Here is a 26,606-nt window from a genome sequence, read left to right on the forward strand (position 1 = left end):
ACAGTCTTTGGAAAGTCTTTTCTGCTGATCTTATTCACTGGCTAGCAAGAAGGTTTGAGCAGACTTGTGACACTGTTGGTCCAATGATTAACCAATGATTAATTCTTGTTTTTAGTTCCTGTTTCAGATAGCTCAGGCCAAGCAGATTGTGCGTTAGTGCTGTGGATATGCACTGTGGTAGAATACATAAAAATAAAGTTACGCTTTAAAGACACTAAATATGTCTCCTAAAGCATTCTTAAGATGTAACTCCCATATAAACTCATTTTAGTACTCATTTTTAAGGGAAACACAGAGTTAATGTTTTAAATCTGGATTAGGGTAGGGGAAAAAAAGCTGGAAAATTAGTCAAAACTGGGGAGAGAATTCCACTTTAGAGGCAGTCTAGAGATACAGTAGGAAGAAAGTGGCTTTGAATGGCATCACATGAAAACAATAACCACTGGCACAGGGCAGGCACGTGTGTGCCTGTGAATGCCCATATTGTTGTTGGTGCAGCCTATGCAGTTCTGGGAACTGTACGACTCTAAGGAGGTGTGCATTGGGAATCTGATAGGAAACATATTTTTATGCAGTGAAGTGTTCAATTTTGCAGCTGGAACACGGCAAGCTGGTGTCAGCTTGTCAAGTGGAGCTCTTGCCTGGTGAATCTAACCAAGGAGTACAGCTTCTTTTTGCACTTACGAGCTGAAGTGTGGGAAACCATGATTTAGTAATGAGAGGGAGCTGTAAATCCGTACTTACTGCTTGAATATGCCTCAACTTTGAGAATAATAATAATAAAAAAAACATATCTGGGAAGGAACTTGATGACTTTTCTTTGTGTTTTGGTCAGCTGTAAGGAGAAAGTCCAAATATTTGTGGTATCTGGCATGCTGGTAGCCAGAGCTACATCTTAGATGAATAAGAAAAGGGATATTTATTCCAAGATTTTAATCACTGATTATCCAATAAGTGCCACAGAACTCTAGTTTGCCATTACTGAAAAAGGTTTTGGCAAAAAGATGGCAGTCAAGGTGCCTGGATGGACCTCCACAATTTTCTGGCAGCGAGTTCATTGTCAAAGAGGTGGACTTCTGTGCCCTGGTGGAGCAAAAATCACTCTGAGATGTGAAGTTTCTGAGAGTTTCAAATGGTGGTTTCAACATATTTTTACCCAAAACCTCATCCAAAAGGCAGCATACTTCATAAACACAGCTTCTGAATGCTGTGGTAAACTCTGTCCCATGACTGTTTTGGAAGAAAGAAAAGCATCTCTTGAGTGACCTAACCATGTCCTGGGGTGCTAGGTCTTCCTTGTAGACCTTCTGTCAGTTTGGGTCAGGTCATTCTAGTGGCAGCTGGGTGAAACTAAGCCCATGTGTTGAAACTAATTTTGTAGCTTCCAGCTGAGATAAAAAGAAAGGATAAAAAAATTAATTGATTCTAAATAATGTTTTCTTTTCTTTAGCTGTCTCCGTGATGAGATACAGTGCATCATCATTTGGATTTGCTGTAAGTAGAGATACAACTTAAATATTCTCTAACTTTTTTTTTCGTCTTTCTGAACATGAAATGCCTGATTTCAAACATTTTAGCCTTTAAATTTGAAGGTTAGATGAACGCTGTAGAAAGTTTGACTTGGGAATGAAAGTTCTCCTGGTGGGGCAAGCATGTTTTTTTGCAATTTTTGTGTTACCTAAAATCATGTCTTCATGTGCTGGAAATAGAAATGTTCTCTGTCTTGCTGATGGTATAGAATAATATGAAATCTTGATAAAATGGGATTTTGAAAAAAAAGTTAACATTTCCTTGCTTTGAAACCAAACTTTCTACTGAAGAAAATTAGTGAATTTCCAGGGAAAAGCAATGTTTGACAGGCAATTTCAATCACTTTTAGACTCCTTGCATATGAATATATTAATAATTTAACTCTTGTGGTGCCACAGTGGCAGTTTTTTTGAACTCCTCCACAGGTGATGGATTACAAATAAATGTTCTTAATCCCTTGATGACTTAATGAGCTCTAAAGTGTATCATTGTGCAATAACACACGGCAAAAATGTGAAGATCAATTTAATGAATGTAAATCCTACTTTCATTAAAATGATTTATTTGAAGCTGCTTTGTGCCTGTGCAGCAGGATGGTGAATGCATTACTCCTAGTACAGGGCGTATTAATGGCCCACAAACCAATTGACTCTGTATCTCTTTCAGTTTGATGCTACCCTGGATGTTTTGTCATCAGCGATAGTTTTGTGGCGTTACAGCAACGCAGCTGCTGTACATTCTGCACACAGGGAGTACATGTAAGTACACTTAATTACTTTTGGCTTTGATAAAGGCCTGCAGAGCTTTTGCTGTCAAGCTGCGATGTTACAAATTCCAGAGCTTTGGCAAAACTTTTTTTGTCATTTCAGCAAGTATTCATTCCTTGTGCCCATTTACTGCTTGCACACAAACATGCAGCCTGTACTTGGGCAGACCTCCCTGTGACTGGGGTTTTCTTTGCAGCCAATATAGTAATTGTTAGGGCTTTGTTTTTTTTTTGTTGTTGTTGTTTTCTGTGTGTTTTTTTTTCCTTGCAGCATCTGTATCAGACGAACTGTATTTGCAGTCTGTAATGGATATGTAAATCTCTTATTTTGCATTTTTCTCCATTATTCTTACCATTCTTATCATATCCCTTTAAAATTGGTGCTTGTATTATATGTGTACTTCTCTTAACAAAACTTGAATTCACGTTTTGATGTTGAACCCCTTCTCTTTGAATGTAGATTACTTCAACTGCTAGAGATATTATTAGAAGTCGAGGTTAACATCTGATAAGATCGAGCCTCTTTTAGTGATATGATAGTAGGGTGACGTACTTTATTTGTGCTACTGTATAAAGAGAGGGAAATACACAAATTCCCTTTTTATTGTTGAACTACTGCTGTTTTAGTAATTAAGAGTTTAACAATACTTATATGTCTTCTTTATGGAAAAAGGGGTATGCTGGCAAAGGAGGAATATTTAATTATTGTTATATGAATCCTGTGGGGAAAAAAATCTTCTTTAGTTTGCAGTGCAGCATTGATCACAATGGAGATTGTATTCTGCATCATTTCATTGTGTAGCATTTATGCTGGCAATACTTGTGGTAGCTGAGAAGATCAGATGGAGAGTGGCTGGAGAAATATTCCAGCTAGCGCATGAGGACAACTTTTGCCTCCTACTCTATATTTATGGTACATCAAGATGAAAAACTGTATTGCATTTATCTACCTTGTTTCTGTTCTGTGCTGCCATTGCTAGCAGTCCCCCATCTGGCTTGTTTGAAGATAATTCAACTATCTCCTGGAAGGGACTGCAATTACATGATGTAGGGGGACAAGGTAGTTTTTGTCCTGAAACACGTCTAATGAAGTCCCTTCCACGAAAGGTGATGCCTGATGAAACTGGCCTTTTATGTGACTGGTAGAATCAAGGAAATATACACAGAGAGGACTATAACTTGTCTCTATAGTCCTTTCCTAAAAACTAAGAAAACAGTAAGCAGTATTTTTAAATGCATTAACTCAGGCTCATGCAACAGCTTGCCAGTGCTGTGAATCCCTTTCTGGCAGGCTTCCATACAGAACTGTTTGGAATAAAAGGCCATAGAAGATTGATGTGGCATTGATTCATAAAAATAAATCCAGAAATGTGTGATTAAAATTAGTCTTCCTGCACAAATTTGGAGATCTTAACAGACATTTCCTGAGTATCTTGCTTTTGTGGGCGTCCACAGAGATTCCTGTCAACATTTAATTAACATATTTTTGAAATCTCCTTCTGCTGAGCTTTTTCAAGTGAACATTGTAAAGTATTTTATAGAGAAAATAAATCCCAATACAAAAGAAAAATCAACATATCCCTATGGCTAAGCCAGCAAAGTGAACAAGCAAAGTGGCAAACATATTTTCCTGCTTTTTATGCTCATTTTTAATTGCTTTCATAGAATCCCTCTGCTTTACATAAAGCTAAATTAAGTCAATGAATTACTTGCCATGCCCTCTAGTTGAAGACAGCTAAGGTTACATGATGAGATCAGTACGGAGTGAAAGAATATTACCATATGCTGGGAATATTAATCACTGGTTAGGCAGTCTGGTTATTGCTCAGTTTCTAGATTTGACGAGAGAATCAGCATTGAATGGACAAAAAAAGAGATCTCTCATCTCTTAAGGCAGTTCCTACTGGGTCAGATTTTTAGGGGAAGCACATTTCAATTTTCCTGTTGTGTTTAATCAGCCTCTTGCTTGAAACCCCACATGCAATTATTTTTTCCCTCTACTCTGAGAAAATGTTGCATGGCTCCTCCTGGCTGCTTTCTTAACCTGTAAATAATTTGTGTATCACGTGTGCTATAACTACACCTGTTCTTTCACAGTCCTTGTTTCTGTGTGCCAGTTCCTCAGTGGGAAAGCCTGCTTTCAGCCCCCTGGACAGTTTGGTCGTAATTCCTGCAGGTGCTGCTGTCATGCTGTGCGCTATTCATGTTTCTGTGTGCCTAGCCGTGCTTTGCCTTGGTGGAGAAGCTACATGCCTGTGCAAAACTCAGCGTTTCTGTAAACACATTATTACTGTTTAACAGAGAAAGGTGTGCCACGGTGTGTGCAGTTTAGTTTTTTATCTATAGGTCTTTTAGTCATTTAAATATTATATTTATGTGTATCCTAATGTACCTGAAAATAATCCATATTCTTAAGTTCTTTACCAGGAGTCAAATGAAATTTCCAATAAATTACATGTTGCAAATGTATAAAATTTCCTGTTTTATAATCTTGACAGCTAAAGATTGATCTGGAACCTGCTGATATCAGTGGGAAGCCTTTCCTGGAAGGGCAAAGTTAGATCCAGTCCTAACTGTTAGACTTTGTGGAGAGAGGGCAGAAATGTAGAATGAAAATTGAAACCCCAGAAAAAGATACGGGGAATACAGCCTGACTCATGATATATGATGAATTAAATACTTACAATAAAACGCTAGGATAGAAAAGAACTGCGTAATCTTGCTAAGATGTAGCCATATGGAAGTGAGATGCAGCATTTTGTGAGCTGGTACGGGAAGGAGCAGTAGAAAAGCGCTTGCTGTGCCAAGTTCTGTTAAGTTGAACTGATGCATTTCCATTTGACTTCAGGGGGCTGTAGTTTTGTAACTACCATAAAAATTTGTCCCGCTGAGTTTAACTTGTTTCATTTTTGCTAGTTCATTTGATTCCTCTCCTTTTCTGGGGCAAGAGGAGAACTTTCTTGGTGTACACATGACCAAAGTTATACAACGTACATCTTTGCTAATTCTCTTGGTAGTTCAGCTATAATAATCTAAAATACATTATAACTCACCTTTGGGATTCACCCTGCTTGAAAACTCCTTGCTCTCGATGGCCTGAGGAGCTGAGGCTTGCAGGCTTTTCAAGTATTTTATCGATGGAGAATTTTTCATGAAAAGATATATCTGGTTAGGTTCAAGTTCTAGCTTTAATTATGATGAAATTTTTATGCTTTATTTTTAGATATACCAAGTGGCTTTGAAAATAGAGTGAATATTCACAAGGATTAGGTATAAGCCCCTGTAAGATTGTAAGGCACATGAGATGCTGCTTGAGTCTGTCTAGCTGGCTCATTAATAGAGGTGTGTGTAGGAGTGGGGTGGACATTTGATATGCTTGTGACTGGTACTTTTGGGATAGTTTCTCACTATCTTTCTGTTTTGGCAGTCAAATACAAGAGGGCAAAACCTTGCAATCAGTTCTCTTTCCTGCTGGCCATAACCGGTGTACAGATACTCTTGTATATTCTGCCCTCCAGTTAATCTTTAGCAACATAATCGTTTCTTGGGTTGCTGAAGCAAACCTAAATTTTGTTGAAGGGAGAAATTCATTGAAATTGATGTGGTAGCAGTGGTTTTTCATGTATATAAACTCAGTAAATAGCAATAGATGCCATTTCTTAATAGAAGACTGAGTCATTAGGGACCTGGGAAATGTCTCATGCGAGGTTGAAATAGTAACTAGCTGTACAGCCAAAGGGCAGCGCTTTGATCGGGGAAACTCAGGGATGAAGGATTGGGCTGGAGTGATGGAACTGGGGGTGAGGAGGAGACGGTGAGAACTACCACTAAAAAAGGAGACTGAGAAAACAGAATAACAAACTTTGGGCACACAGCCTCATGAAAAATCTGTAAAAGACGGAGCTTTTTATGTGTAGGTAGTTGGAAAAGTCTCAAAACTGTGAACAAAGGAAACATCTCCTGTTTGATTCCGGTCTGTTCAGGGAAACAGGACTTTGCTCTCCCTAAATTAATGCTGTTGGCAGCTTACTTGGGTCAAGTAGCAATGCTACTTTTTAGGTTATAAAGCAACAAACCTGCTACATTACAGAGCTACAATTGCATTTCTCTGCAGTGCAGGGGCTGAGTATCTGCTTATGTCCTTAAGGTCCATCACTCCTAGGAATTTGAGGGGGGGCTATTTATTTTATTTTATTTTATTTTATTTTATTTTATTTTATTTTTTGAGCTTGTGCGTTCGGTATTGCGGAAACTAACTGTGCAGCATATTTAACATGGTGATATGTGACAGTTGCAGCTGGTGTTTATTATATATTATTTTGTTGATGGTGCCAGCTTAAATTCTGTGTTTCCCAAGAACCAGTCTGTCAACATCTTTCTTAACCCAGTGCCAGAGTAAATAAGAAACCTTACTTTTAATGAGCATGCTGGATAAAGCCAAGAGCAAAATGCTCACATTTCTTTCACAGTTTTTTGATTGTGTATGTCAGACTCCAGCTATTCCTACCTTTATTACTGTAATAAGAAAATTAAGTCGTATCATGGGCAAACAATTCCTAATGAACTCGTAGTGCTCCGTGTTGCCATGACATGATACATAATGAATGCAGATGTGTCTTTTATTCTGATATTGGTGAAACTGTCATCCAAAACATAGGCTGTAGAATTAAAATAACAGGAATTAGATGGAGTCTGCTGTGTGTCAGATGAGGCTGCAGATATCTGTCACACCTCTGCCTGCTGCTGAGAGAGCTTTTTGCCGGTTGAAAATAGGCGTTCCTGTCTGCAATGGAGCAGTGTATTAGTCTGGAGTGCTTGTTCTTTGTGGCTAAGATGACACGTGGAAGAGTAGGTGGCTTAAATTATCTCCGTTCCTGTGCCTATTTTGCATATCTTTTCTCACCTTACACAAGATTTAAAAACAGTGGATCAAGAACTGGGAAGGTCTTGCAGTCTTTCCAGCCTTGCTATTAGGCATTGTCTAAAAACTTCGCCATGTGTCAGTAACTTAACTTTCATCTCTGTACATTATATCTCAGCTTTTTCAGCCAGATTTGATACTGTCAGAGTGCTGAACTCATTGGCCAAGTGAAAAATGCCTGCCCTGAGGATTTGATTCTTAATAGGTTCTTAAATTATGGGGAGAATGAACTGGGATTCTCATCTATTCTCATCTATTTTTACATCCAGAGAAGCACATCTGTAAGAAATCCAAGAATGTCTAACTTAGTTGGAGTTACCTGTAGTAGTGCAGCTACAGGTGCAAGTGTTATGTCATGGCAACACAGAGCGCTATGAGTTCATTAGGAATTATTTGCCCATAATACAATTTAATTTTCTTATTACAGTAATAAAGGTAAGAATAGTCTGACACACTCAATCAAAAATATCTCTAAGCATGATATTTGACTGTTCCTCAGGGATGCAGTAAATAGGAAACCTGACTCATAATGAACATGCTAGATGCAACAATTAGAAAAACTCTCAAATCTGTCCTTCACTACCCGGCGCCTATGTTTAATTAAGCTTGCTGGTAAAGATGTATACCTTATTTCTAATCAGTGTATCCTACATATATACACAGGCATGTATGTCAGAGAACTTCTCTAGAAATATGCTGTATGGATATCCGTACACCTGGATTATCCACCACATATGGGTATGTAATGAAAAGAGGGAGGGAGGGAGGGAAGGAAGGAAGGAAGAAAAGGAAGGAACAAAGGAAGGAAGGAAGGAGGAAGGTAGGAAGGAAAGAAGGATGTTCTGACCCTTTCGTAGGACTTTATACAGTAGATGTGAAATTTAGGGCTATGTCACACTATGACATGGGAATTAGGATATCTAAAAACATTTTATGGAGCATATTAATGATATAAAAAGCCTTTTTAGAATACCCCATGAGTAAAACCTCAACAAGGTACTAATACTTTTCCTTGGTTTCTTTATAGCCTCCCAGGTATGTTACCTTCTCACAGAACATGCCTTACTTCCAATTCCTGATTATGAATAGCCTTTTCAGGCAGATGGGGCAGGGCAGAAACTGTAAGTGCTTCAAATACTGCCAGAGACCAGTGAATGTTTTTTTCTAGGAGAAAGATACAGCTTTGTACTTTTTTTTTTTTTTTTAATAGTCATACATCTTCTTAGGCATGTGACCTTTGAAGAAGCCTAGTCAAGTGATCAGAAACCCTTAACAGTTGCTTAGTTACCTTCTCTCTGGAATTTAGAGCTAAGTAAACAGCAATAATAAAATCATCTGTAAATGTCCGTCTAGTAAGTAGACATCCACCCTGAAAATACCTGAAGGAAGAGTCCTTTGCTGTAATGTTCCTTTTGTTGGCATGGGTATCTTATGGACACAGATTCTCCTTTGACATCTTTTTCTCCTGCTCATTACTTTCTGGTGCATCTCATTTTTGGAAGCCGGGGATGTCAGGGGTGAGCATGAAGTTGTATCGAGTATATCTGTATTACATTTGGGCATGCAGTATGGGCATCATGATGTAACCTCCTTTTGCCCTCAAAGCTTAAGAGAGTTAGAAACTGTCTGTAATGGGAGGAAACGACTGTCATACTGCCAGGTGAGGTCAGCCTCGTCTTTCTTTTCCTTTGATTCACAAGAAGAGAACATGCTCATCTGCATTGTCACAGGGTAAGTTCTCTCATGATACAAAATAAGTAAACAAAACAAAAAACTGAACTTTTCCAGTATTTGTACTTTATTTAAATTGTCATGTGCAGATTGGCTCCAGTGTACTGGCTAGCCCTGCTAAATGAGTGCTGTCAGTGTAGGTAGTGTTGAATGAAAATAATCCTCTCAATGCAGACCCAACAGTATCAGCCACATCTGAAAGAACCATGAATAATTTTGTCTCTGCTGTATGTAAGAAAGAGATGCACAGATGGCAGAATCCACACCTGCCCACAGTTAAGGGCAAACCTCTGTGGCTGGAGGAAAAACTCTTTTGTGATGAGTGATAGGAATAGCTAAGTGATCTGGAAAAATATTAAATGCATGGAGATAGCCTACAAACTGCAAAGAGCTGAGAATCTAACTGCAGATCTTGTGCAGTCCTCAGCTCCCATGAGTTGGTCCTCCCGTGGCATGTGTGTGTCTCTGCTACTTGGTGGAGCACAGAGCAGAGTTTGTAAAAGAAGTGTGGCTATGCTTGAATGTCTACTTTATAGGAGGAGAAAAAATGTTTTTTTTTTTTTATCACACTGAAAATTTCTAAACCATTTTTCTTCTAAAATATTTAGTGTGCAAATACTGCATCCAGGTACAGTGCTGGATACAAGTTTCAGAGGTGCTTCATTAGACTAATTTGCAAGGCTGCATCATTTCTTCATAAATCCATTATCCCCTATTCAGGCAAAAAAGTGAAGCAATCGTAAACTTTGCTCTTATCCAGGCAGAAATGCATGTATGCATACATTTATGCACACACACACACAAAATTCTCACACATAAAATTTATATTAAATATGAAATAGCAAATGTATATATTTACACATTCTAAAATCTGTTTCAAAAAGTGTGGCATCTGTAGACTTGGCAATGATTTTACTAGAGCTAGATCCAAAATCTATTTAGTTTATGAAAGCCTTTCCTTTTACTTCACTAGTAGTTGATTAGGTAGTATTTGTGGTTATTGCCTAGTATGCACACACATAGGTACTATGTAAAATCAGGGATATAATGTTGTTCTGTACTGCAGTTTGATAATCCCCCTAAAAGTGAGTGTTACAGAAATTCTCAGAAGGCTTTAATTTCCAGCTTCGGAGGAGGGACAGGATCTCTGCTCACCTGCTGCGTGGCTATTGAGGCTAGGAGCGGCGATCAGCTCTTCACATGCTCTGACAAAGGTTGTAAGGCAGGTTTGCCCTAAGTGCAATTGTACGGTCCATACAGACCAGAAACTACAAAGCTGGCACTAAGAGTTTTAAAATCTCTGAGTTGTGGAGAAGTCTTTTGGCCTAAAAGCAGATATTTAAGATATCATTTAAGATACAAGCAGATATTGGCAGATGTGTGAGACGTGGGGAATCAAATTATTTGTGGGAATGATGCCCCATTTCAGCTGCATGATTTTAAAGGATCATACCCTGTTCTTCAGCAACTAGTTGAATTTGTGAAGGTAATAAAAAGTTTTAGAAGGCCTGTAACATTTTTTGCATGAAATGGATCCCTAGCATAGCTAACCTGGGTCTCAGATATAAACAGCATTTTCCTGCATGTTGTGGAAGGAGAGGTTAGGCCATGTGATAACATTGTATATTTTTTAATATAATAAGTGAGGAAAGTGCTTTCAATGATAGTTTGGAATATGACTTGAAGTCCCTTTTGTTTGTAATCTGGTGATTTTTTTTTTTTTTTTTTTTTTGTGGTGAGGAAAAGGAGTAGGTGTAATGCTGCTGATCTGGATTCTGGCAGTTGGAGGTGGGTTGGAACATGTGCAATGAACATCGAGCTCACTTTGTTCCTGTGCATTTTGAAGTGACTCTCTTCACCCAGCAACAGGCAGGTGTAAAGACAGAACAGCTGTGATTATGTACAGTTTGGTGTCCAAGCCTTCATCAGTAACTAAACCTGGTAATAAATAAGCCACACAACAAACATAAACAACCAGTACAACTGTCTGATTGGACACAAAGAAGCTTAATATCCAGCAGCAGAGTATGATGAAGAAGCAGGAACCTCCCTTGTCTCCCCAGATGCCTGTAAACCAAAATGAGCATTTTTAGCACCTTCTCTCCAAAATGTCCTCTGATTTCTTCCATTACCTGTTCTTTGTCCACTGCTTTTTCTGACTTTGGCTTCTCTACCCTGCTGTACATCGTTCCCATAAGCCAGAAGCCACTGGTTTGCCCCCACAGAATAGCTTGTTGGTGACCAAAGGATTGTGTTTGTTCCTCTGAGTTCTCACCCTTGGAGTATCAACATTTGGTTTTTCCTACGCTTAAATCTTAGTCTGGCTGTGAGTGGAACTACGTACTTGGCTACTGTCATCAGACTATAAGAGCTGCCATAATACAAAAGTTAAATGAAAGTAGCCTAGCTCTGTTTAAGCAGGCTGACTGCTTCTCATCTAGAAGTGTGGTGCAGGTTATTGCCAGCTCCAAGTTACTGACGAAAGGGCATTCACAGAATGTAATTTGTATTTGGTTACAAGAAGAAAGAAAGCAAACAAATACCAGCAAAATGAAGAGAGAAAAAATATGACTAGGCACAGAAGATAATTGGGAAAAATATAGAAACAGTTACAGAATTAGAAAGCAAATTAATTTTGTATGCTCAGAAATACTTCCATAACTCCTGTTGTGGCAAAAACCTCTTAGGCAGTTGCCTTGCAGTGTTGTGCCATATGACTTCCCCTGAATAATTACATACACGATACTCATGCTGTCACCCACTAATATTAAAGTCCTTTCAAATCGCATGGAAACAGGAATTAGCACATTTCTGTTCTTTATTAAATTAATTGTTTTTATCATTTTAATTTTGTTTCTCGCTTAAACTCCAGAGGATTCATTAGTGGGTTTATTCAGAGATTAAATCACATATCCATCACAAAACTGATTTGTTCAGCTTTGCTGAAAAATCTCATATTACTCCTGGGTTTAGAAATCATATTGCACTTATTGGCCTGCAGCAGCACATTTTAATGCTAACTTAAAATTCCTTGCAGTTTCTCACTATCTCTTCACTCCAGCAGTGAAAACAGCCTGCAGAGACTGTAACATTGCCTTTTCTGTGGTCTATTAGGACCTATTAGCACTAGAAGACCTTGACAGAGCCTTCAGAGATAAAGATTTTGTGGGTAAAGATCCATGGGATCATAGGATAATTCAGGTTGGAAGGGCCCTTTGAAGATCTGTAGTCCAACCTCCTGCTCAAAGCAGTCAGCTCTGGGATCAGAAAAGGTTGCCCAGAGCTTTATCCAGGCGGTCTTGAAAACTTCCAAGGACGGAGGCTGCACAACCTCTATGGGCAATCAGTTCTCAGGGTGGAAAGTCCATTTCTCTTAGAAAAATACATCACGGTAAGGTTCTTAACAACCAAAAAGTCCAGAATTAAACTAAATTACTGTTAGCCACCTCTACCTGCAGGCTAAGGGAAGTTTGGGGCCTAATTCAGCTCGAGGGTGTATGTTTTCACTAAGGAACACCTGGAGTTTTTACATATTAGTACCACAAGCTAAGACCAAAAAGTGCAGGTACTTAAACTAATGATACAGCCTGGTGAAACTAGGTATTGCTGGGGAAGAGAAAAATGAGGAGAGAGAGCAATAAAATCTAACTTGTGGATATTGAAGGATGCACACTGACTTTGAAAAGTGGTGAATTGAATGTAGGAATTAAATATAGATAAAATGAATGCATGTTACACAATGTAATGCAATCCAGGCTACAAGAGTTAAGGAGGGACCAGGAAGGATGAAGCACAACTGACCAAAATCACTTTGGGATTGCTTTGTGGTGAAACTGGGAATCTGTACAAACACCTAATGCAATAAAGAGAGTTACCCCTATACGTACCTGTGTTGTCAGAGAGATTCATTCCACTAGAAGTTCTTTTGTTATGGGAAAGTTTAACTTCCAGATTTAGCCTAGTAAAAATGTCACGGGGATGTGTAGATGTGGGTTAGAGCTGAGCCAGTCTGAAATTGTGGAGCCTTTTACTGCAGGTGTTGATTTGTGATCCCTGGTCCTCACAAACTACACCTTTGAAACCCTCACCAAAAAATACTACCTGTAGATAGTTTGTTTTCTGCTCAAGATGTTACTGTAGCTGTATTACCAGTAGAACTGAAAGCTTTTAAAAACTTGAATACAGTTGTGCATTGAAGTCTTGTTTTGCTCTGATTCAGTATGCAGTGCCAGAGAACCAAAACAGCAAGATATTTAGTGACAGATATAATGGCTAAGTGAGGAGGGAGGCCAGGTTTTTAATATTGCATTTTAGATGTATCAAGTTAACAGAACTGGGAAGTAATTAGACTGCTACTGGCAATCTTGTATTATCCCACATGGTGTCATCACGTTGCAGGGACTATTTTAATGAATTTGAAGTGTGCTGGTAAAATTGGTTCCAGGATGTAACAGAAAAACTACCAAGTACGTGAGAATCTTTTCCCTCTCCACTGCCCCAAAACAATGGTAGCTGTGAGCTGCTAAGAGAAAGCTAGCACATATTTGCAGGTTGTGTTCATATGCATCCTTAATTTTTTTCTGAATCCTTAATTCTGCTGCACCACCTCTGCTGCATATTAGAGCAGATTGACTTGAGAGGAGTAACTACCAAGAGCTTCATTACAAACCCTTGCTGGTACTGTGTCACTGTATTCCACTGGCCAGAAAGATAGGATAGAAGGATGCTAATTAAGAAGCAAAGCACCTTCCAGTGGGTATTTTATAGCAGTCAACTGATATGAGGAAACCTCTGCTGTCAGTCATCCTTGTGTAGCTTAGTCCAGCTCCCTCTTGAGGTAATATACAGTAGAACTTGTTTCTGGGGGTGTATTCATAACTTTTAAATTATATTTATCTATTTACTTATTTTTCTTTACAAATTGTTACAGAAACATGTAGCTGAGTGTCTAAATCTGCAATCTTAATTCAGCTTGGCTGCTGCTTACACAGAAGAGCAAGTAATGGGCTGACTCTTGTAAAGAGTAGTCAGTGTGGCAAGAGCCTTACAAAAGGTAAAATTGTTCTATTACATTGAAAAATAATCACCATAGAAATCTGAGTGAGATTGGACTTCACTTCCATGACTGAAATATTACAAAATTTTTCTCTTATCACTATCTGTAGGAAATCCTAACAAATAATTCCAAACATAAGACAGAATTACAGATAAATCTGTGAATTAGTAGGCTATTTTGCTGTCTGCTAGATGCAAACGTATTGAATAATTGGACATTTTTTTTCCAAATTAAATTTGTGACAAGAAAGAAAAGCAAATCAAAAACAAAAAAGATAACTAGATAACTTATTAATAGCGGCTTGAAAATTCAGTTTGTGGAGTTGGAACCCCCAGAATCTCAGTACTTTTCATAGCTACTTGCTTACAAGCCATTAACGTATGCAAAATAACAAACTGTTGATTAAGGGATAGACTATCAGCTGCCTACTTTGATGGATTTCCTCTTCTGGGTTCCTTTTGAGTTATGAGGCTTTGTCCTCAAAATGAAGAATTTTGTCTATTTGAGCTCCACAGGGGGAATGTGCTATGGCAGTTGAGGCAGCAGCTGTATGTCGTGAAATACAATTACAGTTATTCTCATAATGATTGGTTTTAGTGGAAATATCCAGGACTGGTGTAAATCAAAATGGGTATTTATAGGGCTGTATAAATGTACATGGGTTGTATCTGAGTTGTTGTGCTGCTACTGTAATGGGTTGTAGCACTGCTTTCAGAAAAAAGGTCTTCGGGAAATTGTCAGGTTGTAGCACACCCAGAAGCAAGCTTAACTTAGAGACACAAGTTTACTTTTTAGAATTCAGACATAATCAAATTTCTGAATTCCACTACAGGTAGACTAAGAGTAATCAAAGCTTGAAAGCCATATAAATTCTTTTTAAAGTCCAAATAGTTTCATACTTAATGCACAAGGCAGTGGTATGACTGATTTAACAGTAAGTTTCATCTGTGACAAAGTTAGATAGAAAAGCTGACAAAAATTATGAGTTCATTTTTTAATACAATGAATTATACTTTATATTGTCTTCTGGCTTTTCATATAGAAATATGGCATCAAAAATGCATCAAGAAATATATTCTGCAGATCACCATATGTTACCAGTTCCTACTGCAAACTAAAGAAGATCTGATGGTTTCACTGTTAAAATTATAATATTAAATTCTTTCTACTGACTATGTAGCATACAATTTTAATCGCTCTTACCTTCCCAGTGCTATTGCACTAAGAAAAAACCTTTGTAGGCTTCAGCTGTAGTTGTCCTAAAAGTTGATTATTGCTTGCATATCAGAGAGATGCCCTCACCTCGTCCTTTCCGAATTAGTCTCTGATTCTTTATATTCTGCACTCTGAACAATTCCAGAAAGCTTATTGTTTCTGGAAATCCAATCATGATTTTCCATTAGGTTTTAAAATGTTTTGACTAAATTTTCTCTGTATCTCTTTCTGTTTAGAAGCCATTAGAAGTAATATATTACACGGAAATGAAGGAAATTTCAGATTCATGCATTCTTTATTAGATCTTTTCTGTACCCTGCCAAACCTGTAGCGATCGATTATTTTGCAGTATAGATATAGCATATCTCTGATGATGTAGTAATTATACAGTGGGAAGATCATATTTTAACTTAGGTAGAAATGGCTGTAAATAAGTACTTTTTTTTTTTTAATTTCTACTTATGTTTCTTTTTAAGTAAGAGTAGGGTATTCACATAAATTTGAAGAACAGATTTCTTTGATAGCAAATGGTGAATTTTGCAGGCAATGCACTCGTTATTTTCTGTTTCTATTCAATATGGTACTTGTAATGTTTTAGGTTTTTAAAATCAAATAGGGAGATACTTTGAGGAGTGTTATGATTCGAAACCCGTGGTATCTGGAAAATCTTTATGGGGCTTTCAGTCAAAGCTCACTTTTATCTAACTCCTCTTTCATTAATTTTTATAGTCACTTCTAAGTGAACTTGTTTAGAAATGCCAGTTGGCATATCCAATTTAATTGAATGTTATTAATGAAATTGCATTTACCTACAGCCTTGGCACTAACACCCTTCATGTGCAGCTGAAAACATTTTATTTGGTTACAAAGCAGTTGAATAATTGTTAGCAGGTGAAAGTTAGCAGGCTTCTATTACAGTTTTTGTTGTCTAATGGCTTGAAAAGAAAGCAAGTTTATACTAATCAATTACAATTTTTTATTGTTTACTACATTTAACATTTCAATTAATTTTGGAGGTTTCTTATTCTGCATTTTTATTTGTGTTTTGCATAGTTTGCAGTCTAGATAGAAATTATTTTTCTGGCAAACGAGATTGAAACAAGCTACTTCAGTAGGCTCAGTAGTAATGCAGCGTTTTGCTCTAGTGGTTTTGCAGATGAATTGATACACTCAAGAGGACAAGAAACATGTATTTTAGCACTTAAAGTACTATGCCATTGCTCATGAATTTTGCATGGCTGTGGATTCCAAAAGCCAGAATGTAAAGGAGATGCTAGGCTTGCTAAGTATGATGACTGAATGCTGATTCAAGCCTCAGACTGCATTTCTCTCTGCTATTAATACTCGTGTCACTGTTATTAATGTATTTCTCTTTTCTTTCTTCTTTTAGCTATTTCTGGCTAAGTAGGTATATGGGATTTCTCTTGACACAGTAAAGCTGATCTGGAGAATAAGATAAGCAGCTCAAGATTGCTGAAGTCATTATTTGTCTGCTGGCATTAGCAAAGATGCAAAATGTTTGCTGTTAGGCTTGTGGTGGGAGAGTTTACAGAGATCAGGGTAAGCACAAACAGTCCAACAGGAGTGAGAACCAAATCAGGCAATGGCCAGGGCAAGTGCTGATTCCCTGGACACATGAAGCTTGTGCCAGCTAGTCTGCTGTTTGCTTGCCTGTCTTCCTCAGAAGTTGTGTACGGGGAATAGGAGATGTGCCAAGGGAAGGTGATGATGTTTCACTGTGTTCTCTTGCCTATTCCCTTGGCATTAAAAAATATTGGCACAAAGAAGTTCAATCCATTCTTTCCAGCTGATGGATCTGTGGTTGTGTTGGTTTAAGCCTGCTGGGAATGACAGAAAAGTTTTTCTTTTGGTGTTGCTTTCAGATGAAATGTCAGCAATTCTTGCGTGTAGTGTATGTATCTTGTTTCTGCCTGTCACTGGCTAAGCAAGCGAAGGAATTAATTAATTAACTTTGTAGGTTACAACAGTGTTAAACATTACAGAAGTAGTAAAAGGTGGTACTGGAAATTTCTGAGTTGGACCAAACTAGGTCAAGAGGCTCTGGACAGATGTCTGCAGTGATCCATTTGGACAAGGTGAAACTGCAAATCTCAGGAACGGGGATCTGTTTGCAAATACACTGTGGAAAACTGAAAGCCCTCTAATTTTTTATTTTGCTCATTCTTTTGGGGAGATGAATTTTCCTCCCGTCCCTTTGACTATTTAATGATCATTGCAGGTTTGCAGAGAATCCATAATGCACTTTTCTTTCTGTGCCACAGGTTGCGGACCAAATTTTTGTTCTCCTGTTGAAATCTAGGGGTAGGACTGTGGGGTAACAGGACTGTCTCAAAACTTTTCTTCAGGCTTTTTGCAGCACATTGTGTTGGACAAGACTGAGGGCTGTGCTGCAGTTTATAGCAAAGACTATAAGGAGCTGAGCATCTCTCCTAAAATAAATGGAGCAGAGCTGTGCCTACCTGACACAGTACCTTGTCGAGTGTACCACCCCGGTGCTGGGAAGGATGCTGGCCTCTGTTGTCTGTACTCCTCTGCATGAGAGCAACCTCTTCACTGAGATCTTGCCTGCAGGATTATGTGGATTGTCCACGGTGTGGTTCTGTGTTCCTTGTGTTAGGGAATTAAATGACCAGCTCCTCGCCCGTGCCACTGCCGCAGCTGCATCTTCTGTCGTAGGCACAGCAGTACCAGCCCAACCGCAGTCCCTAGATTGAGCTCGATGTGAACATTGCGTGTGCTGCCAACCACCAGATGGCCTGATGTCTGAGTTGGTAAAAATAGTAGCATGCTACTGGAATAATTATAGCACCCGTAGACCGAGCTAGCAGATAGGTACCAAGCGATGAATACCACAGAAAGGAAATAGAACTTCTGGAGAAAAAAAATGTACATATAGAAATCAATTCTTAAATATTTAATGCTTCAAACAGTAAAATTGCTCTTGCTGTGTATCTGTTTATGGTATTTTGCTATTTTCTAATAGAATTGTATATGAAGAGCTACTTGTAAAGTGGAGTTATGGATATACCAATACTGTAATAGACTGGCTATTACTGTTTGTGTAGAGAAAATCAAAGCCTTAAATCCTGTAGTATTTCTAAGCGAGAAGAACTCCTCAAAGTATTAGGAACTCCTTCTCTCAAAGTATTATTAGTCTATGTTTGAACAAAACAAAGAATTTTCTCTGTGACTATGAAGTTCTGGGTCTGCATTACCTGCTTTGTAAGCCCTCATTGTGCCCGTGTCCCATCCAAAACAATTATTCTGTTACTTCATTGTCTCTTTCATGGCCCAGTTGTTTGCTTTTTCTAAAACCAGACTGTGGGGCAGGATCAAAAAGTCTAATTCCACACAGCACCTAATTTGGTGAGGCTCTGTTCCTTATTTCTGACATTTAGGTATCGAGAGACCCCTGGACAGCCTGTGAAGCGATCCTAGTGACCTAACCTGCTGGATTTTTTTAATAGTTGCATTTAATTAATTAATTAATTTATGGAGATTTGGGGAGTAAACAGAGGTTTCACATTCAGTTACGCTACTGTTACCAAACATCTTCCCTGGTTTGGTAAAGAGGATGAAGTTCCCTTGCTTATTTCTAATGCCATACAAAACAATAACAACAACAACAACAACAACAACAAAAAACGAACAGAGAAACAGACCTCTAGAGGACTGTGTGGTAAGTCATCAGGAGCAGAAGAGGCATGTCTTTCTGCCTCACTCATACTCCGAAACATCATCTGGTCTACCCAGTCTTCTCACATACAATCCAAGTTTTAAGAACTGGGAAGGATCCAGATGCCTCTTTTTTTTTTTTTTTTCCCTCTTCTTTAATCCAAGTCTCTAACTACATAAGATTTTTTTATCACTAAAATTTAGTTGTGTTACCCATCAGCAGAAGGAAAGTTGAAAACTCCAAATATATTCTTAGCAAATTTTTAACCTTTCTTTTTTTTTTCCTCCACAGAGCTTGTGTTATCTTGGGCGTCATATTCCTCCTATCATCTATATGTATTGTGATCAAAGCCATCCACGATCTAGCGAAGAAGGTGCTTCCAGAAGTGGTAAGGTGATTCATGTTCTTTAAAATATTCTCTTTACACTGCCACTGAAACTGAGAAAGGCCAACATCTCCTTTTAACAAGCCCTGTTCAACTTGGTGAAGCTGTAGCAGGTGCAGATCCTGCCTGGCTGCATGTACAGGTCCTGGTCTTCGAGCAGTGTTTTTTTCTTATGTGATGGAGTCTAGTCTTCATAGGTTTTTACAGGCTTGACTCCATCTTCTCTTCTTCATATTTACCTTTACAGGCCAAATCTTTCTCAACATAATCACTTAAAGGTATTTATACAGGAATAGGAGTTCACTTAAAGTGAGGCAGTCTCTTGGGGCTTAAAGATAGTTGTAGAATTTTGAGAGGAGAATCTTTCCACAGTTTAGTACTCCAATAGCTTCAGTATTTTATTTTTAATGTGGAAAAATGTATTTTTGGATTGTATTTTTTTGTTTTCCAGCTCTTGCCTCCAATTCCAGAGCCAAGTACGAGTAGCAAGAATGAAAGAGGTGAGGGGAGCATGCTGGGTGAAAGAGCTGGCTTTTCAACTGGCTCACCATGGAGCATCACAAAGGGCTTTTCTCCTGCTCTCTACTTTCTTTTGGTTATGAAAGCCAGCCTGCCGATAGAGCAGCTCTCTGCAGCAGCCTTTCTCTCAGTTCTGCTCTGTCCTGTCCTGCTTGCTTCCTTCCAGTAGTGGTTATTAACTTCGCTGAGCTCTACTCATCCGAATCACTGGAAGAGCCATTTGGCAACGGTTCCACTCCCAGAAGACTCTTCCTAATGTGCCCAAACAAAATTAGGCTTTGGTTCAGGTATTGCATATACAACCTGACTTGGACCTTTTGTATTCAGCCTTCATGAAGTTTGGTGTGTATACATATTAAATTTGGTCTGTATACAGTCCTTCAGCTTCTCCCCAACAAGTACTGTTATTCACATATCGTTGGAGGGAAGCCTCAACTCCTTGCTTTTGACTGGAGATGGAGGCAGAGCTGGAAAAAGAGCCAAAATAGAATTTGAACCTGTTACCCACTGAGAGTGCTGCAGATGACTACTGGGTACTGTGCGCTCATGGAAACTTCTAAGTAGAAGCTGGGCAACTACAGAAAGTTATTTTCAGTAGTTTAGTGAAGTTTGGGCAACCATGAGTAGCACTGCAAAAGCCCATGAATTAATGCATTACTGAATTGCAGCCAGGTGCATCGTTTGGCTACAGGTGATTCATGTTTTCTTTGCATTTCACTTTCCCTCTTTTCCACTCTCCATAATTTACTGCCTCCTCAGCTCTGCCAGCATAACAGCACATCTAGTTGCTCCCCAGCCTGGTTCTGTCAAAATGATCTAGGTTAGCTTAAATGCTTTTGTAAGTCAGTTCTCCAATTCAACCAAAACATTTTGACAGAAGTGGGTTAGAGAGTGAGCATGGATGCCATTGTGCCAATAAGGCTGAAGGAGATGTTGGTAAGAGTGAGGGAAGACCCTGCAGCGAAGGCCAGATGAAGAAGGCCAACCTCTTAACTTGACTCGACCCAAACAGTGCATCTGGCTGCAGTTTGACTCCTATTTGGTAAGAAAATTCAATATAAATACATACTCTTGACTGTGTGAAGCAGAAATAAGAAGGGAAGCCTTGATAAAAAATAAAAGACCCATTTGGTGACTTGATGGTAATGTAGATCAGATTGATTTAGATGGCTCAGTCTAATTCATTGTGGGTAAATGCCCTAGTAATTTCAGCAGTAGGAACAAAAGTTTAAAAGGTATGGCATCTATATCTCACTCTTCCATCATTACAGGTGTCATCTACAGGTGAGGGTTCTGTTTCTTACAGAGGAAGAAATGTCTCTTATTTGCACCGTTAAAGTTACTTATGAATTTCAGACATGTAGTACTTCCTCACATTTTAACTTTTAATTTTTAAAATGTATTTACAGCAGGAATAAAATATGAACTCTAGAGAAAGGTGATTTCAGAGAGCAAATCCCACTATGTTTCAAGTGTCCTGTAGGAATAATTTGTACAGATCCCTTATGTCACAGACTATTTTGGATTCAGACTTTGATGGCCTAAAAACTGTGTTGAGTAGGCACAAGTTAGGGTGGATACTGATTACATTTGACCCAATATCAGAATAAGTGGACAGTTTTGTTCCTGTGACATCCGACTGACTGCTCTCACTCATGCATATGCTCCAGTAACATCAGGAGTTTGAAAGATGTGTCTGGCAGGGCACAGACTGTGGCTGACTAGTAGCAGGGTAAATGCCACATGCACACACAAAGGGTTTTACATACCTTGAGATTCTCCCTGGAAAGTAGGTTAGAACAAGGGATGAAAAAAGATGATACTTCTGTTCAGTGTCTCCTAAATGACATGGCAAGGATTCTCTTTTCAAAGTCTGCCAGTACATGTCACTGTGAAACTGGTGCAGGTAAAGGTTGCTTGACAGGTGAAAGATCTCTGTATAAACAAGGAATAACAATGAAAAAAGGGGGGACTGAGAGAACAGCACTGTAGCGAAGATACTGTTGTAAGTAATGGTCAGTGAGGTATTAAACCTAAGAGTTGCTACATTAAAACTATTTGGGCAGAAGGATGTTGCCTCCAAATAAAACCTTTTCATTTGCTCCAGCTGTGCCCAACTCTGCCCCTGATTTTGTCCCTTAGCATCATGCAGTGCTCTCTGTCTCAGTAGAAGTAGTCATTCCTCCCAGTTGTTTGAGACTTTGCTGATCAAGGGAGTTCTCAGCTCATCTGCAGCTGCCCAGGCAATATCATTAGCTTCTTGGAAGAGCAGAAATCTGCTCAAATGAAATGAGTAGTGGAAGAAGTTTCTTCATCTACTTTTATCCAGGCTGATATCTTCTACTTCTTGGACTACCGGTGAATTAACCATTAATAAAACCAATTTCTGTAACATCATATAACTTAGACATGTATGAAAAAAGAACATTTTCTGCTATGGCACTTTGTTTAGTAATGAACTAACCTGTTCTGCTTCAAATAATGACATGAACTATTTTCTGGTGGCGATTTCTGTATCATTGGGGTTTCATATCAGCATGCTACTGTGATGCCAGGGATGTTATCCTAGTGGCATGAGCAAGAATAGAACATCAAGACAAAGGAAAGATCAGTGTAACTCCACCGGTATCCCAAACTGATATAAAAGTAGCATGAAGAGCTCCTCACCAGATTAAGATGTAGGTTACAGTGTAAGTGTTCACATCTGAGTCATAATTGCATGATGTTTTCGTACAGTTTGTCTTAATTTGCCTTTCTTGAAGCAAAGGTCATGGAAGGTGTGGGTACTTTTCAGAGCATTGTGTGAAATTTTACATGTGTGACTTCAGTCTGAGGGGATAATGTGGTTTAGCTCAACTGGAAAATGTTGACTTGGTGTTCAGATGCAGAACACAAAACGAATGATGTCAGCCTTGAAGACAGAAATGGTTTTGAATGTGTTGCTCTACCACTTGTGTAGGATTCCAGATTAACAAGAATGTTAGTGCAGAGCAACATGGCTGGCTGCATCACAGCCAGAAGTCTGGTTTTAAAGTCTGGTTTTTACATCTTAATTTGTGGTAAACTTCGGTGACTTTGTCAAAGCTACATATTGGGAGCAGTTATAACTTCTGAGTTCATCTTAATTTGTGCAGGTTTTGGAGAAAATAGTATATGATGTGGAAAATTTTAATTTAACCAATGAAACAGATCAAGCAATCAAGTATCTATTAATGAATTGTAACATGCTATGATTAAAGACCTTAAAAGTGTAGTTACTCACTTCTGAATCATTCTGGATCACTTAGACAAAGTTCATTGTATTTCTTGTTGGATATAAAATACATTGGTTACTTCTCTGTCAGTTCTTAATATGCATGCAGAGAGAAAGATATTTCCTTAAAAAGAATTTATGAGATCTTTAGAATAGAGATTCTGTTGTCCTTGAAGTGGATGGATCTTAAACAAGTGGCTTTCATGGAAATACTGCTAGCTAGAAAAGATGAAGAATTCACATGACTAAGAAATCATTTGAATGCTTTTTCAAGTGTTTGGAACACAGCTTTTATTTTATTTATATGGACATTTAGAAACAGAAGTCTGTGATATTTTTGTCATTTCATATGATGATTTCAGTTGCAGGTCTGCTAATCCTCACCAGGATTCAGACAACCAAAAGGAGAATGACAGGCTTACATATTCATGGCATTTCCAGCTCAGTTTGCAGGAGTTGAGCTCAATTTTAGCTCTGTCAGGCATTTTTCACTCACCTAGCTGAATTCTCTTTTATTCCATGCTGAACGTAACTTCATTGAAACACACTGAATTACAACACTCCCAATGTACATTGGCATAGAAGAGAGGACAATTAGAGCTACTGATTTTCTGCATTTTTTAATACTGGTTCTCCCTTTCTTTTCTGTTTTTATTTATTTTACCTTTTCCTCTGTGTTAAGTAATTACAAATAATATGTAGTGTATATGCTTCCAGCACAGACAATGTTTTTTGCAATTTTTCAAATACTTCAAAACCCTGGGAAACACAGAAATGCTCTATTTCTATTTTTAGTTCCCTTGCTTGAAATACCAAGGAGTCTATTTGCCTTTGAAATCACCTGTAAGGTAGGATATAAATGACTAGATAGATTAATTGGTTTAAAATATGGTCCATTTTAATAATACATGCTTGTCTGGAATTTTGACTGCTGGTAATGCATGTGTTTTCTATATGCAACCACAACAGTGGCCATGCTGAGTTGGGCTGAAGGCCCTGTGGCCCTGGCTCCTGGTTCCTGACAGCAGCAGGTGCCTGGTGGTCCTGGTTCTGGCCATCTGCATCTCAGCAAGCCCCATGGTCATGGGGGTGCTAGCTTCTGATGCCTTTGTTCTTCTAGGAATTTCTATTAGCACTTTTTAAGGCTCTTTAGGGTTTTAGTATTGACAACATCACATGATGCTGTAATTGGGAATATTTCTTCTTACAGTACCTATTGTGGTTTTTTTTGAATTTACCACATTCTGACTTCATTTGTTGCCTCCATAATTCCTTTACTGGAAGAGGTAAATGATGGTTACAGCATTTCCCTGTGAATCATCTCCATCCCAGTCGTAAGTCTTCCTCCGTTGTATGCTCCACCAGTCTCTTCTGACAGCAGTAGAATCCTTTTCTGTTTAATCCTTCCTCACGTGGGAGGTGTTCATTATCTTTGGTCACCACTGACTTTCTTCATGACTTCCTTTTTAGTTTTGTCTCCGTTTCTAGATGGGGAGGCCTCTAGAGCCTGCAGGATTCAAGGTTTAGGAGTCACCAGAGACTGATAGAATATGTTCATTTTACCAAATTACTACTGAGCACTGAAATGATATTTTTGCAGAACTTTCATAATTGTAGATTCCAACTGCTGCGGTTAATAGCAAGTTCAGGAATTGTCGCTGTTAGATAAGCTTAGGATTTTCCCTATGCATATTACTTTATATAATAATTAAAAAGAAGCCTGCCCTGAAAAATGACATCCTGTATCAGGAGAGTTGGCCAGTGAATTAATTTTTTCACGAACTATGTAATTCTGTACTTGTATTAATTATATACTTTTTACTATCACGGGAAAAAGTTTCTTTTGAAGTAAATGAGATATATATTAATCCTCGAGGTTTGAAATATAATCCCTTCCGCTAGCGTTTTCAGCATTTGTGACGTAGAGCAGTGTTTTCTAACAACTGGTCCATAGAATTATATTGTTTATTGTGTTTTTAAATTAATTAATCCATGAAGTCATGAATTAGGGGTTAGATGATAAAAGTGTAGATGTAGGAGAAGTACTGCAGTTAAAGGGATCTGTTTGTCCAAAGGGTCTGGAAAGCATTAAAATTGAATAGATGCAGTGAGAAGCATAATGGATTGTTTTTCTCTCACACATGATTTTAGGAACAACAAAAAGTGCCTGCAGGTGAATTTCCCTTCATACTTACTGCAAGTACTGCCCTGGTAGGGGATGGATGTACAATTCCTCCTGTGTTTCTACAATTATTGTGACAAATACTCTGAAACTAAAAATTCTCTCTATATAGGGCAGTCACATTTTGAAAGCTTTGGAAACTACTTTTACTGAGCACCAGAGAACAGAACCATAGAGCCATCTAGGTTGAAAGTGACCTTCAAGATCATCAGGTCCAACTGTCAACCTGACCTTCCAAGTCCCATCACTAGCCACCCAGCCACATCCACGTGTCTCTCCAGGGATGGCCACTTTACCACCTCTCTGGATAGCCCATTGCAATGCTTGAAGAAATTTCTTCTCTGTGAAGAAATTCTTGTAGCCCCACTATTCAAGGTGCAGTCTCACCAGGGCCGAGTACAGAGGGACAATCCCTTCCCTGGTCCTGCTGGCCACCCTTTTTCTGATGCAGGCCTGCATGGCATCGGACTTCTTGGCCACCTGGCATACCTCTGGCTCATGTTCAGACGTTGGCCGACCTGTACCTCCATGTCCTTTTCTGCTGGGCAGCTTCCCAGCCACTCTTCCCTGAGCTTGTATGGCTGCATGGGGTTGTGTGCCCCAAGTGCAGCACCCGTCCCTAGCCTTGTTGAAGGCTAAGCAGATCATCTTGTCACAGGAGATCGGGTTAGTCAGGCAGGGCCTGCCTTTCATAAAGCCATGCCGACTGTATCCAATCACTCGATTGTCCCGTGTGTGCCATGAGATGGCATTCCAGGTGATCTGCTCCATGGCCTTCCTTTGTACTGAGGTCAGGTGGACGGGCCTGTAACTCCCTGGATCCTCCTTCCTGCCCTTCTTGTAGATTGCAGTCACCATTTGCTAACCTGTGATCAACTGGGACCTTCCCAGTTAGCCAGGGCTGTAAATGATGAGCATACAGCTTTTGTGTACCTTCCAGAGAGGATCTGACTGACATCTAACCTTGCCTTGAGTTTGCAGAGATGCTTCCTTTTCCTTTGGAGACAAATCTGCGTGGGTGTCTACGTAGACGCAGTTTGTGCACGCATCAACACATATGCGCAAGTCATTTTCTTTATCAAGCTGTGACCTCCTTTCTCATTTGTCTGAAAATGTTTTTAATTAAAGCTTTCATATTTTATGAATTTAGAGATGTGATGACATTTTACACTTGTTTTGGAACATGTTGTTTTTGAAAGAAATCATACTGTTCCTCTCCTATTCTTATCGTATAGCTAGGATGCTTAAATATTTGGTTAAGATTTCCTGAAAAATAGTGGGTATAGTTGTGCTGTACAGAACCTCTGCAGTGCCTTCAGCTCTCACTTAAGAGTGTAACACTGTCTTGAAT

The 26,606-nt window shown here is 38.8% G+C and overlaps 1 protein-coding gene across 2 annotated transcripts in view; it reads left to right on the forward strand.

Annotated features, from left to right (window-relative positions):
• TMEM163 (transmembrane protein 163) overlaps positions 1 to 26,606 on the forward strand; it is a gene marked incomplete at its 5' end in the record, with an annotated part of 98,221 nt that overhangs the window by 57,536 nt on the left and 14,079 nt on the right. For both annotated transcript variants that reach the window (XM_083841330.1, XM_083841329.1), the window contains 3 exons: positions 1,451 to 1,494; positions 2,197 to 2,288; positions 19,208 to 19,304. In XM_083841330.1, the coding sequence (XP_083697456.1) occupies positions 1,451 to 1,494; positions 2,197 to 2,288; positions 19,208 to 19,304 (233 nt within the window). The remainder of the gene's footprint in view (positions 1 to 1,450; positions 1,495 to 2,196; positions 2,289 to 19,207; positions 19,305 to 26,606) is intronic.

This window comes from Anser anser, assembly GCF_964211835.1.
Source record: "Anser anser genome assembly, chromosome: 6".
NCBI classification, from domain to species: domain Eukaryota; kingdom Metazoa; phylum Chordata; class Aves; order Anseriformes; family Anatidae; genus Anser; species Anser anser.